Source organism: Ornithorhynchus anatinus, chromosome 1 (genome assembly GCF_004115215.2).
Source record: "Ornithorhynchus anatinus isolate Pmale09 chromosome 1, mOrnAna1.pri.v4, whole genome shotgun sequence".
In the NCBI taxonomy this organism is placed as follows: Eukaryota; Metazoa; Chordata; class Mammalia; order Monotremata; family Ornithorhynchidae; genus Ornithorhynchus; species Ornithorhynchus anatinus.
In genome coordinates, this window is record NC_041728.1 from 31,004,563 (window position 1) to 31,022,025 (window position 17,463).

Consider the following 17,463-nt stretch of genomic DNA (forward strand, 5'->3'; position numbering starts at 1 on the left):
CACGTGAGGCTCACAGTCTTCATCCCCATTTTACAGATGAGGGAACTGAGGCACAGAGAAGTGAAGTGACTTGCCCACAGTTTCACAGCTGACAAGGGACAGAGCCGGGATATTATATATAATATTATATTATATAACAACATACACAGATATAACAACATAATAGACACATACTGTGTCTGGCTGTAAAGGATATACAACATTTAGCTGCACTTCCAGGTCAAAGATGACACCTCCTTCGGTGAGATTTGTTCAGCAGTGCAGGGGGGTTGCCGATCAGATCAGAACAGAACTCCTTATCTTCTCAGCCAAACCCCGTCCTCCCATGACTTTTCTGTCACTGAAGACAGCACCATCATCTCCCTTGTTCAACCCACATATTCAATCTGTCACCAAATCCTGTCGATTCAACCTTCACAACATTGTAAAATCCACCCTTTCCTCTCCATCCAAAATGCTACCACACTGACTCATACGTTTATCCCGTCCCACTTTGGCTACTGAATCAGCCTCCTTTGCTAACCTCCTCGCCTTTTGTCTCTCCACACTCCAGTCCTTACGTCATTCTGCTGTCAGGATCATTTTTCTTAAAAAGCGTTCAGTACACGCTTCCCCACTTCTCAAGATCCACCTCTGCATCAAACAGAAGTTCTTTTGGCTTTGAAGCAATTAATCACTTTGCCCCCTCCTGCTTACCTCGCTGATTTCCTACTACAACCCAGCACGGTCACTCGCTCATCTAACACCAATATGCTCACTGTGCCTCGGGCCCGTCTATCTCATCGCCGACCCCTTGCCCACGTCCTGCCTCTGACTCGGAACTTCCTCCCTCTTCTTATCCAACAGTCGGTCACGCTCCCCTTTTTCAAAGCCTTATTAAAATCACTTTTCTTCTAAGAAGTCTTCCCCAAATAAACCCTCTGTCTCTTCTACATCACACTTGCACTTGGATTTTGCCTCTTTACATACATATCCATAATTTATTTTAATGTCTGTCTCCATTCAATCATGTTTATCGAGTGCTTACTATGTGCAGAGCACTGTACTAAGCCCTTGGGAAAGTACAATACAGCAATAGTTACAATCCCTGCCCAAAATGAGCTCTACACTATAAACTCAACAATAATAACAATAATAATAAAAAAATGGTACTTGTTAAGTATTTACGTCATGTCAAGCACTGTATTCAGTGCTGGGGGAGATACAAGAAAATCAAGTTCCACACAGGCTCACAGTCTAAGTAGGAGGGAGAAAAAATTGAATGTGTTCCCTTGGCAGGGAAAGTATCTACCAGCTCTGTTGTATTATATTCTCCCAAACCCTTAGTGCTCTGCACTTAGTAAGTACTTAATAAATGTGTTTGATCGACGGGTTAAAGGAAGACCAGTGCATGACTGTCATTTGAATCTGCCTCCTGTGCTATCAAGATTGGCCCTGGTTGTAAAATTGCATTTGTTATCTGGCCCTGTTTTCCTTTCTCTCTCTCTATAGCCCAACCTTGGGAGCTCTAAGAGAGCCACCCCACTTCTCATTCATTCGGTGCTATTTATTGAGCACTTACTGTGTGCAGAGCACCGTACTGAGCACTTGGGAGAGTATGATATAACAATATAACACACATTCCCTGCCCACAATGAGCTCACAGTCTAGAAGGACGGATAGATGTTAATATACATAAATAAATAACAGATAAGTGCTGTGGGGCTGGGAGGGGTGATGCAGAAGGGAGTGGCAGAAAAGGAGAGGAGGCCTTAGTCAGGGAAGGCCTCTTGGAGGAGGTGTATCTTCAAGAAGGCTTTGAAGGTGGGGATAGTAATTGTCTGTCGGATTCGAGGAGGGAAGGCATTCCAGGCCAGGTACCTGGCGTGGGCGAGGCGTCGGCGGCAAGGTAGATGAGATCGAGGTACAGTGAGATGGTTGGCATTAGAGGAGCAAAGTGTACAGGCTGGGTTGTAGGAGGAGAGTAGTGAAGTGAGGTAGGAGGGGGCAAGGGGATTGATAGCTTTAAATATAATGGTGAGGAATTTCTGATTGCTGCATGCCAGGTTGGCAATTTCCAAACCCCACTGGTTGAGATTTTTGACTTCAGTTTGTCTTCAAAACATTTTTTCCTATATCTGGAATATACCTGACGGTGTGGAACAAACGCAGTCAGAATGTGTATAGCATTCATTTATGTGTGCCTATCTTTTAGCCAGTTTTCTAAAAGCAAATCATGGCTTTAGCCCCACTGAAATATCAAAAAGTGGGCCATTGGAGAGAGTGGTTTATGGGGAACAGCCCCAGAGTGCCATAGTGATTGACAGAAGAGTAAGTCGGCATATTATTCATTCTGCAATTCTACCCTTTTGTGTTTCAAAAGGACAAGTCATCAGCAGATATTCTGTCTTAAAACTCAGGAAATGATGAATCGGCCACTTTCTCCCCCCAGGGATTAGAGTCTTCCAAGGTCTCCTCGTCTGAGTCATCAAACAGGGGCAGGAGTGACGGAATAAACCTTCCTTGCTTTTCTCTCTCAAGCAAGCTTCTGGCCTCCAAATTCATATTTAATCAGATTTACTAATCAATCGATCGATCGTATTTATTGAGCGCTTTCTGTGTGCAGAGCACTGTGCTCAGTGCTTGGGACAATACAGTATAACAGTAAAACAGGCACATTTCCTGCCCACAACGAGCTTACTGATGAAACCACAGATTCCCTTAGAGCAGAAGCATATTGCTTTATTCACCCAAGCTTACTACTTAACCCATTCTGCCTATGAGAGGGTGGGATGGTCCATTTTGCCACATCCCAAACCCTCAACCTGTCACCCTTCTAGCCCTGGGTAAGGATGCTAGGATTTCTTTTTGGTGGAGTTCAGATTAGTCAGTCAGTTGTGTTTACTGAGCACTTACTATGTGCAGAACACTGTCCTAAATGCTTGGGAGAGTACAATGTAACAATGCAACAGACACATTCCCTGCCCACAACAAGTTTACAATCTAGAGGTGTCGTGAAAGAGTCAGAAAGACCACTCAGAGGTGTCTGCTTAGGATGAGAGTACAATCTGTATTTGCCTCTGTAGACTGTTTAGATCTGAAGTCTGTCAGCATTCACTTTTTTTTTTAATCTCTGTTCACTATTTCTGTGCCTTGTCAATGACCCAGAGTCTCTAAATCAGAAGTTTCCAAAACAAGGAAGCCAGGGCGAGGAGAAGTCGATCAGCAAAAGCCAGCAGAAATTTTTACTGGGCCATAAACCACCTTACCGATGCACTTACTGTTAACGCAGGACCGTGTGTTAGACTTGAGGCCGAGACAAAATGAGAATTCATTTTGGTTACATGCCGAAGGGTGGGAATGCCCGGGGGAGCGATCGCAAATCTTCAGCACTAGAATTTTGAGGGGGAATCGCTAATCAGATACCAACAGGGGAGAAAAACTACCTGAGAAAATTCCTTGGGCTTTGTACTGCTCAAGAAAAACCTGTTTCTATGGAATCATAAGTCATCCAGATTCTTCATCCACAGATAAAGATTATACTGAATCGATGCAGATCTTGTCAGGGCTGGTGAAATTAGTGAATGTCCACGTGTTCTGGTAAAGTTCTGTACTTGGAAGCAAACATACATTACTGTTCTCTATCTCCATCCAGTCCCAGGCCATGTGTCACCCATGGCACCTTGGGAATACTTTTGCCGTTGGCTACCCCGCTCAATCATTTGGCTTGGCTAGATGTCTGCAAGTCCCAGAGTAGCTCCATGCTGACCTTGGAGAAGGAGAATCCGCTATGTCCAGGAATCCATTGCACTTTGCCATTGTTCCCGGGGATGGTACTCTTCCCAAAAGTGCCCCAGGAACTTTAAAAGCAGTAACTGGCCCCTTCCCTGACAACTTCTCCTGTCAGGAACAATGGAAGACTTCACGACCTCTCCTCCTCTAGACTGAAAGCTGGTTGTGGCCAGGGAATGGGTCTGTTTATTGTTATATTGTAGCCTCCCAAGTGCTTAGTACAGTGCTCTGCACACAGTAAGCACTCAATAAATGCTATTGACTGGCTGACCTGCATTCTCAGGGCCATCACTGTGCAGGTTACTCAGGCTGGTGGGATTTGGTTTGGTCATTTCACTCCATGAGATGCAGTGAAGAAAATGACTCCATTGATAGGGAATCCCCTGTACAGTTCATTTTACAGACAAAAACTCCTAACCATTTGCTTTAAAGCACTCCAATCACTTCGCCCCCTTCTACCTTAGCCTTCCCAGACTAAACCCTACTTTTCCTCATCTCCCACTCCCTTCTGCGTCACCCTGACTTGCTCCCTCTGCTCTTTCCCCTTCTCCCAGCCCCATAGCACTCATGGATATATCTGTCATTTTATTATTTGTATTGATGTCTTTCCCCCCCCACCCCAGACTGTGAGCTCATTGTGGGCAGGGATTGTCACTCTTTATTCTTGTATTGTACTTTCCCAAGCGGCTAGTATGGTGCTCTGCACACAGTAAGCGCTTAATAGATACAATTGAATGAATGAATTGAATGCTCTCCCTGTATTTAGCTCCACTGAGAAGCCAATCCCATATAAAAAATACCAGAAATACATAATCACCTGAGAAATACAAGCTCGATCCCTTCTAGATTGTAAGCTCATTGAGGGCAGGGAATATGTCTGTTTATTGTTGTATTGTACTCTCCCAAGTGCTTAGCATAATGCTCTGCCCACAATAAGCACTCAGTAAATACGAATGAATGAATGAATTAATTAATTAATGAAAGAGAGGGAGGGATGCAGTAAAAAGGAGTGCACTCCACTTCACTGTGAAGGAACAGAGCATTCTGATCCCTTTTTTGATTTTTCTTCCAATTTGGATCTCTGGATGTAGGTTGTTCACCATAGGCTCTCTGCTAACTGAAATCTAGCTGCCAAGTAATCCAAAGAGAGATGGAGGTGTGCGAAAGATTGCTTGTTTCACCTCATTTTTTTATGTTTTATTATGGCAGATGGAGACAAATGCCACTGAAGAGCTGAGTCACCATCTTCCATATAGCTCCGCCTGCTTCTGGCCTAGACCACCCTCCCCCATCTCTTCCAAGACACCTTCCCTAACTAACTTCTCATTCCCCACCCTGTTCTCTCTCCCTTTTGCATCACCTATCCCCTTGGATCTGTACCCTTGACGCACTCTGATATTCACCCTCTCCCCAACCCCACAGCAATTATATTCCCGCCCTATCTGCTACTTTCCCTATCGGTAATTTCTTTTAATGTCAGTCTCCCCCACTGGATCGTAAGCTCATTGAGGGCAGGGTTGTGTGTACTACTCTACTTTATGTAGTCTCCTAACCACTGAGTAAATGTTCAATAAATACCACTGAAAGACTGATCGCCTGAGCTCGACCTATGAGTATGACTCAACTGAATCAGAGCGTTTGGTGTATTTGACCCCAGAAGCTTCCTGGCCTCGCCATAAAGACTGAGCCTACACTTCTCCTAGGAATCAGAGCCCTCATGAAGAGAAGGATTCTGCCATGGAAATTTGCAACTAGAAATCATTTTGCTTTTACCTGCCTAGGAAGCAGTGGGTAGAGCACGGGCCACTTGCCTGCCGTCTTTGACCTTGAGCCAGTCATTTAAAATTTCTGTACCTCAGCATCCTCATCTGTAAAACGGGGATTGAATTCCTCTTCTCCATCTTCCTTAGACTGTGAGCTGTAAGGCAGGGATTGGGCTTGGCACATAGTAAGTGCTTAACAAATATCACAATTATTATCATTATTTTGTATCATCATTATTACGACTGTTATTATCCTGAATCTGAAGCTATTCCTCCTGTGTTAATTTGTCTGTTTTAACTTTCTTCCAGCCCAGATGATTTACTCAATGCCTTGAATGAGGGTATCAGTCGTGCTGATGTCATCATCACATCAGGGGGTGTGTCCATGGGGGAAAAGGTATGAAAATGAAAGCAAATGGTGTTTAGAAAAATTCTGATGACCTAGAGGCAGGATTGCCTGTGCTCCTTGCTTATACATTAAGTGTGTATTTCCATACTAATCAACTTGGTGTACGTGAGCATCGTTATGCCTGTTTTTTAACCGATCTTGGTGAAATGTCTTGCTTCCCACATGTTGGCGGTTACTGTGATTAAATTCAAAAGGTTTCAGACTTCCATCCGGTCGGTCTGCAAACTGTCCGCTAATCCTTCCTAAACTTACAATGCCGGAAAGGTGGGGCATCTGATGGCAGGACACCTTACAGCCTGAAGAAATGCAAAGGTCACGCATCAGAATAGTAATAATAATAATTACGGTATGTGTTAAGTGCTTACTATGTGCTAAGCACTGTACTGTGCAGGCACTGGGGGTGGAGGGGACAAGTAAATTGGGTCGGACACCGTCCCTGTCCCACGTGGGAGCTCATAGTCTCAATCTCCATTTTACAGATGAGGTAACTGAGGCACAGAGGAGTAAAGTGAGGTCACACAGCAGACAAGTGACGGAGCCAGGATTAGAACCCACGGCCTTCTGAGTCCCAGGCCCGTGCTCGATCCACTCCGCCATGCTGCAGCTCTGGTTTTTCTTCATATTCTTACCCAGAGTTAATTGTTTTTTAGCACAACCCAATTCCTCCCAGACCCTCCTTCCGAAACCCCGTGCTCAACTCTCTCATTTTCCCTAGACCTCATACATAGTTATTCCATTTAAGCATTCCTTCCTCACAGGAAGACCTTAAAAGTAAAGGTCTCGATACTGGGGGAAATGGTTTGTAGATTCTGGTAGATTAGCTATGCAGTTAGCCCGGGCCAAGATAGATTGGTCATCAGCCAGTCAGCGTTTGGGCTGCCCTCCCTACCCCAGGGGCAGAGAAATTTCTAGGGAGGGAGAATTAACCCCAGGAAATTTGGGTAGCTGAGAAGGGACTCAGCCTTGTGGAGAAGGAGAGATGAGAGGAGCAGGAGTAGGTGTTTCTGTTGGGTATGGATTGTCTCTACTGGTTGCCGAATTGTACTCTCCAAGAGCTTAATACAGTGATCTGCACCCATTAAGTGCCCAATAAATACGATTGAATGAATAATAATAATAATAATGTTAGTGTTTGTTAAGCGCTTACTGTGTGCAGAGCACTGTTCTAAGCGCTGGGGTCGATACAGGGTAATCAGGTTGTCCCACGTGAGGCTCACAGTCTTAATCCCTATTTGACAGATGAAGTCACTGAGGCCCAGAGAAATGAAGTGACTTGCCCACAGTCACACAGCTGCCAAGTGGCAGAGCCGGGATTCGAACCCATGACCTCTGACTCCCAAGCCCGGGAATCTGGCTAACCAGAACTCCCCATGGCCAGCTCTCTTACTAACCTTTTCAGCCACCGTCTTCCCCAGGCAATCACTCCATGGAATTTGTTGAGCGCTTACTGTGTGCAGAGCACTGTACTAAGCGCTTGGGAGGGTACCGATTTGTACATTCCAAGCATTTAGTACAGTGCTCTGCACATAGTAAGCGCTCAATAAATACTATTGAATGAATGAATGAATGAGGGTACAGTATAACAGAGTTGGTAGACATGTTACCTGCCCACAGTGAGCTTCCCATCTAGAGGATTCTGCAAAGAAGCCTCTTCCTCCCCCGCCCCGCGGCATCCTGCTCTCTTTGAGCCCTCTCCCAATTCCTCTCCAGCGGCCCCCATAGCTCCTCACCATCACTCCCCACCTCCAATTCCCCTTCCACTGAACTGCAAGCACAAGTGTTGCCTGCCTTGAAATCCAAAATTCAATTGCAAGCTCTAAGGTATTTTATGTTGGGTTTTTTGGGGGGTTTTTTAACAGACACAGTGTCTCGGGGGGAAGAGTATCTCGAGCTAAAATAATCACCTTGAGTGAAGATGACAAGGTTTGGTGACTGGAGCTCTTTAATGACAGTCTCTCCGGGGGAGGCGGCTGTGCTGTCTGTTACCGTGAGCTCCAATGCAGTCTTTAGCCCCAGGCAACGCAGTTAAAAAAAATACTCTAGAGACCGCAAGGTCCACAGTGTGCTGAGGGCTACCCTGTGGAGGGGAAAGAAATGTACTTTAAATACTACCAAACTACCCCAGAGACTGTCAGTCTATTAAGTACTTGATTAGGAGTTTCTAAATGTTACCTATCCCTTTCCCAGGGAGGGTCTTAAGAAGACCTGGCCTATATTCCTAATAAACAGAGTGGAGAAACAGCATGGCCTAGTGGAAAGAGCCCGGGCCTGGGAGTCAGAGGACCTGGGTTCTATTCCCGACTTCACCAAACTTCACAGGTCTGGGACTCAGAAGGTCATGGGTTCTAATCCTGACTCCGCCACGTGTCTGCTGTGTGACCTCGGGCACGTCACTTTACTTCTCTGTGCCTCAGTTCCCTCACCTGTAAATGGGGATTGAGACTGTGAGCTCCATGTGGGACAGGGATTGTGTGCAACCCAATTTGCTTGTCCCCCCCCCCCCCCCACCAGTGCCTGGCACAGTACAAAGTCTAGCACACGGTAAGCACTTAATACATACCGTAACTGTGCCCATGGGTCACATGGCTGAGCCTCAGTTTCCTCAACTCTAAAATGGGGATTCAATACCTGTTCTCCTTCATACTTCGGACTGTGAGCCTAGTGGATAGAGCACGGGCCTGGGACTCAGAAGATCGTGGGTTCTAATCCGGCTCTGCCATGTGTCTACTATGTGACCTTGGGCACTTCACTTCTCTGTGCCTCAGTTACCTCACCTATAAAATGGAGATTGAGACTGTGAGCCCCACATGGGATAGGGACTGTGTCCAATCCAATTTGCTTGCCTCCACCCCAGTGCTTAGTTCATAGTAAGCACCAAACAAATACCACAATTATCATTATTATTATTGTTGTTATTATGTGGGACAGGACCTGCGCCTTACCACTGATTAACCAGTATTTACCCCAGGGCTTAGAACAGTGGTTGACACATAGTAATCACTGAACAAAAGTAATCATCATATAATAATAGTTATAGGAGAAGATCCAATGGGCAACTTAAAAAGCAGGCTCATCCACTCCTCGCCCTGGCCAAAATTCAGCCGGCAATGACGGACAGGTCTCAGCCCCTGCTTTGCCTGGCCAAATTGCCCAGCGGAAGGCCAGCAGGTCTCTCGAGCCAGTAATGCAGTCAGCCTATTAGCCATGGACCCACAGAAGCTATTCATTTTAGGTTCATTCACTCGTATTTATTGAGCGTTTACTGGTTCCTAACCAGTGTGAACTATGGGCAGGGAATGTGTCCGTTGTATTCTTATATTGTACTCTCCCAAGAGCTTAGTACAGTGCTCTGTACACGGTAAGAGGTGAAAAAATGCCACTGATTGATTGACTGATTGATAAGCTAAAATCTCAGATTCTCAGCCTGTAGTTTCCTCATTTGGGGTTTTGACTGACGGCATCACTCACTGGAATATCACTTAGGGATAATTAAAGCAGGTCAGACCAAGGTAAAAACTGCCTAAAAAAACAGGCCCCCCGAGAATCTGTCATTTTTCTTCATCATCTTTATCATCGTGTTTATTATGCCTGTGTTAAGCAGCGTAGTTATAGGAAGAGCGAACCAGAATGTTTTCATACTGAAGTTGCGGCCAATTTTTTACTAAAAGTGCCAACATTCCCTGCACCAGATCTTGGACTTTCCAGGAAATTAAGGGTAGCCTTGTTGAGAAAGACCCTATTCATTCAATCGTATTTATTGAAAGCTTACTCTAGGCAGAGCACTGTACTAAGCGCTTGAGAAAGTACAACAAGAAACAGCGTCTTCCTTGCTGCCTCGGCTTTCCCGCTGAGAAGCGTGCTGGTGCTCGGTGCTTTCCGGGAACAAAACACACCTGTCAGTGAGAAATCTCTCCTTCTGAAAAACAGAAAAATCACTACATATGAAAAAAAGTACTAAAGCAGCAGCTTGGGAATTTACTGTGTGTTGACGAACATTAAAACTCACTTATGATTAGTATAGATTATGAACAGGACACAGCAGTTGGTTTTTGTAGCCTAACCTAGAAAAGATGATGGGATTTTTGTGGATTTGTAATTTTTTTTAATTTAATAAAGCTGAAAGTGGGGTTGGAGAATTGAGTAGTGAGTCTCAAAGATTATTCATCAGCTCCAGAGTAAAAGTGACCTTAAACCTATTGGCAGGTCTTAAAAAATTGGAAATGGTTGAGTAGTCAGAGTAACTAAACACACTCTCTCCCTTTGCAATTTTGAGCTTCTTATCCATTGGCCAAATTTTCATCAATCCTACTGTTATGCAGAAAGGCAAAAAGACAACTGTGGTAAAGGAAAAATATATACGCATCATTTTTATTGTAACCGTGTCATACATTTCTGCTAAATCCAGATAAGGAAATATTTTTTTAAAAATAGTTTTAAATAGTCAAAGAGTAGTATTGCTTGTTGTTTTTAATGTATTGAGCCCTAAAACTGAAGTTATTTTCCCTACAACTTCTCTTTCTTTTTTTCTTGAGCCAAAAAAGAATGTTTCCTCCAGTGGTTCTACTGGGGCCAAAATCTACATTCCACACCTGTTTACTTCCTGGTGGATGTGCCAGCCCTTCTCATTTATGCCAGCAAGATCAAGCGCTCTTGACCTTCAGGGTATTCACTGTATTCATTTCTTCTCTGGATCGGTTTGAACCTTTCCAGGAGCTGAGAACAAAGTTGTGTTAGATGGCCTTTTTAATATTCCAGAGGCAAGAGATCTGCACACCCTGTTTAGAATCAGGGAGAAATTTTCAGGGGCGTAAGTACTTCGGAATCAATTAATGCCTAAAGAGCAGGTACACAAATGGAAAAGGGAAACACAGTGCTATGCCAGAAGGCTGTTCTGGGAATGGTGCAAAAGTCAGAATAGTCCCCCAGATGGGTTGCTTGCTCGGGGGGGCTTGTGCAAAGAGTCTAAATGCTGAAATGTGAAATTTATATTAACAGTAAACATACGGCAAAGAGGGCACTGTAATCAGTCATTGTTCTTGCCCTAAAGGAGAATAAAAACAAGAAAGAGGGAGAGGGGAGAATTAGCTAGAAGTGGTCGGAGGGTGGGGAGGGGTAAAGTCCACTTGCTCCCAAGGGGACAAGGGATGGCAGTAACCCCCCCCCCCCAAAAAAAAAACCACAGACACATACCTGGCATTCCAGTGAGAATTGGTTTTAACTTTAAGCAATGGTGGAACTGCCGAGGCCTCTCTAGAAAGTCAGCCTGAGATTACCGCATTCTGTGGCACCGTCTTGATTTTGCACACATTATTTCCCAACCAACTCTGACAGGCGGACCCTGGTAGCTCCTTCATATAAACCACAGTGCCCCTGTTATGGTAGCGAGCCAAGACGAGATAAAGAGTGAGAGGGAATCCAGGAGATCCCAGGCAGGCAAAGGGAGGATGGCGCAGACCCTAGGGTGGCAAGCCAGGTGGGCAGTTAATCAGTTGCCAGTGGGACTAGGATTGGATGGGATCACGGGAAGCAGCGTGGCCTAGTGAATAGAGCACGGGCCTGAGTGTCAGAAGGACCTGGGTTCTAATCCTAGCTCCGCTACTTAATAATAATGATGGTATTTGTTAAGCGCTTACTACGTGCCAAGCACTGTATGAGGCACTGACATGGATAGAAGCAAATCGAGTTGGACACAGTCCCTGTCCCACGTGGGGCTCACAGTCTCAATCCCCACTTTATAGGTGAGGTAACTAAGGCAGCGAGAAGTGAAGTAACTTGCCCGAGGTCACCCAGTAGATAGGTGGCAGGGCCAGGTTTAGAACCCATGACTTTCTGACTCCTGTCTGCTGTGTAACCCTGGGCAAGTCACTTCACTTCTCTGCACCTCAGTTATTTCATCTATAAAATGGAGATTGAGACTGTGAGCCAAGATGGACAGGGACTGTTTCCAATCTGATTTGGAAGCAGAAGCAGCATGGCTTAGTGGAAAGAGCATGGGTTTGGATTTTCAGAGGTCATGGGTTCTAATCCCGGCTCCGCCACTTGTCCACTGTATGACCTTGGGCAAGACACTTAACTTCTCTGTGCTTCAGTTCCCTCATCTGTAAAATGGGGATTAAGACTGTGAGCCCCATATGCTTGCCAATTTGCTTGAATCCACCCCAGTGCTTAGTACATTCCCTGGCACATAGTAAGTGCCTAGCAAATACCACAGTTATTATTATCATGTGCCAAAGGATTGCAGACTCTGAACTAGGCTAATGGAGCCTTTAGTCTCAGGATTTGTGTTTAATCTGGCTTTAATGAGCCTGCTTCTCCCTTGCCTGAGGGTAAACTCACAGTGCAGTCTTTCATGGATTAAGAAGATTCAAGTGAGTCCAGAGACAAATGCACGATGTCACGTAGGGGTGGGAGGCTGATGGCGATTGCCTCTTCACCCTTTTTCCGATGTGCTATCGAGCATTTAGCCTTTTGGGGAACAAATCCATGGTGCCCAAGGTCCAACTACTCCCGACTCCGATTGGCCAGAGGCTCGACGCAAACTTGGGGCTGCTCAGAGGAAGCCACTGTTCCGTCCAGCATGGCCGTTCCGGTTTCGGGAAATGCTTCTGACATCTCCCCATTATGGGAACCGGCTCTAGGGTTCCCCCACATCCAAGGAACCTAAAATCATCCCCCAAAACAGATGAACAACCTGGTCAGGCCCAGAAATAACCACCAGACCTCTGGAAGACCAGGTGGGCAAGGACTCTGACCAAGATCCCTGCCCTCTTAAACTTGTGGGGGGGGGGTCTGCTTTTAAGGAAAGCAGTAGGAGAGAGGAACTCCCACTACCCTGCCATCTTACCACTGAATCCAGCACAAGCCGAACTTGATCTGCTTAAAGGACGAGCTCTCGCCGGCCATCCAGGGAACACCCAGCTGCATTAGGCTCTCGGTTAATCCGGTCTGAAAATCCAGGGAATGATCTTCTCCTCTGTGAACTGTTTAGGTCGGGTTGAGTGTAGCTCCAGGGAAGCAGCCGTGTGTCTCGCACAAAGGATTCTGGGTTGGACAGTGTTGGGTCCGGAACGGGACTTTGCAGAAGCACTTATTCCTCTTCAGGTTCCCCCAGAGACTCCGTGACAGTACGACAAGAAAGGCAGAGCTTTCCGCCCAGACCAGAAGAGCTGGGGAGGGTGGGAAAGATCCTATCCTCCTCAGCCCCCTACCCTACCCCAGCCCTGTATATATCTCTGCCCAGCTAGGTACCACAGCACTAAAAATAATTTGGGGTGGCCTGCAATGAGTGCAGTGAGGACCAGGACAAAGGAATGCCCAGGCCTAGCTGAGGGCGCATAAATCAGCATTCTTACACCAGTAGGAAATTAAATCTTTAACGCAGCCGTGATGCTACCCCATCAAATCGAAATGGCCAAAAATAATTCAGATTTTATCCCTGAGGGGCTCCTTTGCATCTCTTTTTTTCTCTTTTCTGGTATTTGTTACGTGCTAGGCACTGTATTAAGCCCTAGGGAAGGTACAAGCTAATCAGGTTGGACACAGTACATTGCCCACCTGGTGCTCTCAAGTCTTATCCCCATTTTACAGATGAGGTAACTGAGGCACAGAGAAGTTAAGTGATTTTCCCAAGGTCACCCAACAGACAAGTAGCGGAGCCGGAATTAGACTCCTAATGCCTCCCAGGCTGTGCTCTCTCCACTAGGCTCTGCTCCTTCTCTTTTTCACCATTAGTTAACTGATTCCAAAGTTTGGAAAGCAGAATATTGAAATCCTAACAAGACGGTACCGAATTACATCATTCTTTTTTCTGTTTTTTTCAGGACTATCTCAAGCAGGTGCTGGATATTGATCTTCATGCACAGATCCACTTCGGCAGGGTCTTTATGAAACCCGGGTATGACTTTTATCTTGTCTTAGATCTCAGGCTTTGCTGTGTGGTGGCTCAAACTTTTTAAACAGCTCTAAGATAGCCAGTCTAGAGAAGTAAAAGCAAGAAATCCTGTTAAGTCAACTTTAATCAGTTTAATTGTGACAGATCTTTGTACCTATTGAGCTAGAGCCAAGCATTAATGACTAGGAGGAGGTTGTTTTGGAATGATGATTTCAAAATTAAATATTACGTTAATTCATGGGAATTCACCGTAAGCTCATTGATTGTTATTGTTCAAACAGTCATAATATGCTATCTCATGCCATCCGTGCCCTCTTGAAGATCACCCAGTCTGGAGTCAATCAATTAATCTATCAATCATATTTATTGAGCATTTACTGTGTGCAGACCACTGTACTAAGCTCTTGGGACGGTACAGTATAACAGAGAGGGTCGACACGTCCCCTGAGGTCTAGTTAATTTTTGGACAGAGAAAGTTTCAGGCTAGGGAACGACATGAACAGGGAGGGGCAGGTGAGACAAGAATAGAGGAGTGGAGTCAAGAGAAGCGGCGTGGCCTACTGGATAGAGCACGGGCCTGGGAGTCAGAAGGCCAATATTAATTATTAATCGGTTTATTGAGTGCTTACTCTGTGCAGATGACTTACTAAGCGCCTGGGAGAGGCCCTGGGTTCTAATCCCGGCTCCGCCACTTATCTGCTGTGTGACCTTGGGCAACTCACTTAAATGAGTTACTTCTCTGTGCCTCAGTTATCTCATCGGTAAATGGGGATTGAGACTGTGAGCCCCATGTGGGACAGAGACTGTGTCTGACCCAATTTGCTTGTATCTACCCCAGAGCTTAATGCAGGGCCTCGCACATAGTAAATGCTTAACAAATACCATAATTATTTTTATTTATAGGAAGTGGTGGTCATGATACTTATTATATGCCCGCTGTACTAAGTACTGGAGAAATGTAAACTGTCGAGGGGTTGGAGAAACCAACTTCAGACAATGTTGCATCCCAGGTGAAAACTGGGCATCCATTGCCATGGACAGATCAGTATGGCATACTGCAATCCCGTAAGAAGCTTTTTTAGAGCAAAAGTTTCAAAAGGATTAAGAGACAAGGAGGGAAAAGCGAAAGTAGCAATAGACCTGCCAGATAGAGAAATTTCAGCTCCAGTGACAGCTTCTCTGAGTATGAACGCTCAATAAATATGATTGATTGATTGATTGATGGCTTTGGACATGGGGAAAGTTGTGGTCCATCAGATTAGGTGACCGAGAGAGATCTGGGCCCGGAGAACAGTGTGAGTGACTGGGTGGAGGCAGGAGATTTGAAAGTGAGGTACAAGAACAAGGTTAGGGTCGAAGGAACAAAGAGATGCAACTAGAGAGTAGTTGATGAAGAGAGCTGATATGGAAAATGGGGAGAGTAGGTAGAGATCCTTGAAGCAAGTGGCTACTAGTTTTGGCTTGATTTGGAAGGAGGTGGTTGGCCGTTGAAATCTTTTGAAGAATGGAGAAGGGTGTGCTGAGCAACATTTAAGAACATTTAAGCAACATTTAAGGCGACCTAGGGCAATATGGACTGAAGCAGGGAGAGACCCAAGGCAGGATATCAGTGAGGAGGCTAACATGATATGATCAGTGCCTGAAGCAGTGTGATGAAGGGACAGATCCCAGAAGGTTTGGGGGGAAGAATCAACATAATTTAAGAGTTAATTGGATTTGAGAGCAGAAAGGCAGTGAGAAGTCTAGGATGACACTAAGATTGTGGCTTTTTAGGGAGAGTGGTGGGGTTATCAGTGAAGAGGGAAAAGTTGGAAGAGGGTGAGTGTAGGGAAAGAAGTGGAGGAGAACCAGAAAAGAGTCCCAAGGATCATCCATAGATAGGGGGTAAAGGAGCCAGAAAAAGAAGCAGAGGAGTGGTCAGAGAGGTAGAACGAGAACCAGGAGGAAACTCTGTTGGCAAAACAAGGTCCGATAGTGTTCCAAAAAGAATGGGGTGATCAGCTGTGATGGAAGCGGCCAAAAGACAGTGGAGGGAAGGGAAAGAAGAAAAAAGTGGAAGGAAGACAATGTCACCAGGCATGAGCCAGTTCTCACTTGTGGCAGGGAGGAATGATTTGGGCCAGAAACAGGACAGTGATAGTCGACGAGTTGTCCATGGTGGAGAAGGGGTTCCACAAATCATAGCGGGCTAGAATTGTGAGAGCAGAGGATCAAAGAAGGGAAGGAGAGAGGTGAGAACCAGCGTGGCTTAGTGGAAAGAGCAAGGCCTTGGGAGTCAGAGAATTGGGGCTCTGATCCTGGCCCCACCACTTGTCTGCTATGTGACCTTGAGGCAAGCTACATCACTTCACTGTGCCTCAGTTACCTCGTCTGTAAAATGGGATTAAGACTGTGAGCCCCACGTGGGACAACTTGATGACCTTGCATCTACCCCAGCGCTTAGAACAGTGCTTGGCATATAGTAAGCGCTAAACAAATACCAACATTATTATTATTATTATATAGTAAGCGCTGAACAAATACCATAATTATGATGATGATGATGAGCAGTGTTACAGGTGACCCGTAGTTTGGTTTTGTTTGTTTTTTATGGAATTTATTAAGTACTCACTATGTGCTAGGCACCGTACTAAGCACTCGGGCAGATACGAGCTAATCAGGTTGGACACAGTCCGTGTCCCACAACGGGCTCACAGTTTTAATCCCCATTTTATAGACGAGGTAACTGAAGCACAGAGAAGCTAAGTGACTTGCCCAAGGTCACACAACAGACAAGTAGCAGAGCTGGGATTAGAACCCAGGTCCTTCTGACTCCGAGGCCTGGGCTCTATCCACTAGGCCACGTTGCTGTGGTGAGGCGAAGGGATTGGGAAAGGGGGGGCCTGTGAAAGGAGGAAGAGGGCATGGTGGGAGATGGAGTACTTGGAAGTACTGCCTTGATGCGGAACTAAAAGAAGCAGCGTGGCTCAGTGGAAAGAGCCCAGGCTTGGGAGTCAGAGTTCATGGGTTCGAATTCCGGCTCTGCCACTTGTCAGCTGGGTGACTGTGGGCAAGTCACTTAACTTCTCTGTGCCTCATTTCCCTCATCTGTAAAATGGGGATTAACTGTGAGCCTCACAAGGGACAACCTGATTACCCTGTATCTACCCCAGTGCTTAGAACAGTGCTCCGCACATAGTAAGCGCTTAACAAATACCAACATTATTATTAAAATCTCACGAAGGACGGGGAGGTGACAGCAAGATACCGGAGACCACCTGATCACAGCCCTCACAATGTTCTAAAAGTTGCGTCAGGCGCATTGGTGGAACACAATGGGACTGGGTCTTGGCAGTCATAAGTTCACTGGGGAGAGAAGGAAACACAGGCAGGGAAACTTGAATGTGTAAATAAATCATCACTCTAGGAAAACAGGCAGCTAGCACAAGTCACTGAAGAGAAAGAGCAGTTTGAGACCCTGGAAGGAAAGAAAAGGAGCTGTCGATATTCTTCCTATTTGTTTCTTCACTGTTCATAAAGTTAAAGAAGGAAGGCGGGATGGGGGGAAGGAGCATTTCAGATTCGAAACTGAAAGATGGGTTTTGAATTACCTTCAGAAGATGGGAGAGTGACAATTCAAGGGTATGTTC

At 45.6% G+C, this 17,463-nt stretch overlaps 1 protein-coding gene across 8 annotated transcripts in view; it reads left to right on the forward strand.

Annotated features, from left to right (window-relative positions):
* Positions 1-17,463, forward strand: part of GPHN (gephyrin) — a 684,869-nt gene that overhangs the window by 652,316 nt on the left and 15,090 nt on the right. For all 8 annotated transcript variants that reach the window (XM_029059894.1, XM_029059899.2, XM_029059912.2 and 5 more), the window contains 2 exons: positions 5,844-5,931; positions 13,764-13,837. In XM_029059894.1, the coding sequence (XP_028915727.1) occupies positions 5,844-5,931; positions 13,764-13,837 (162 nt within the window). The remainder of the gene's footprint in view (positions 1-5,843; positions 5,932-13,763; positions 13,838-17,463) is intronic.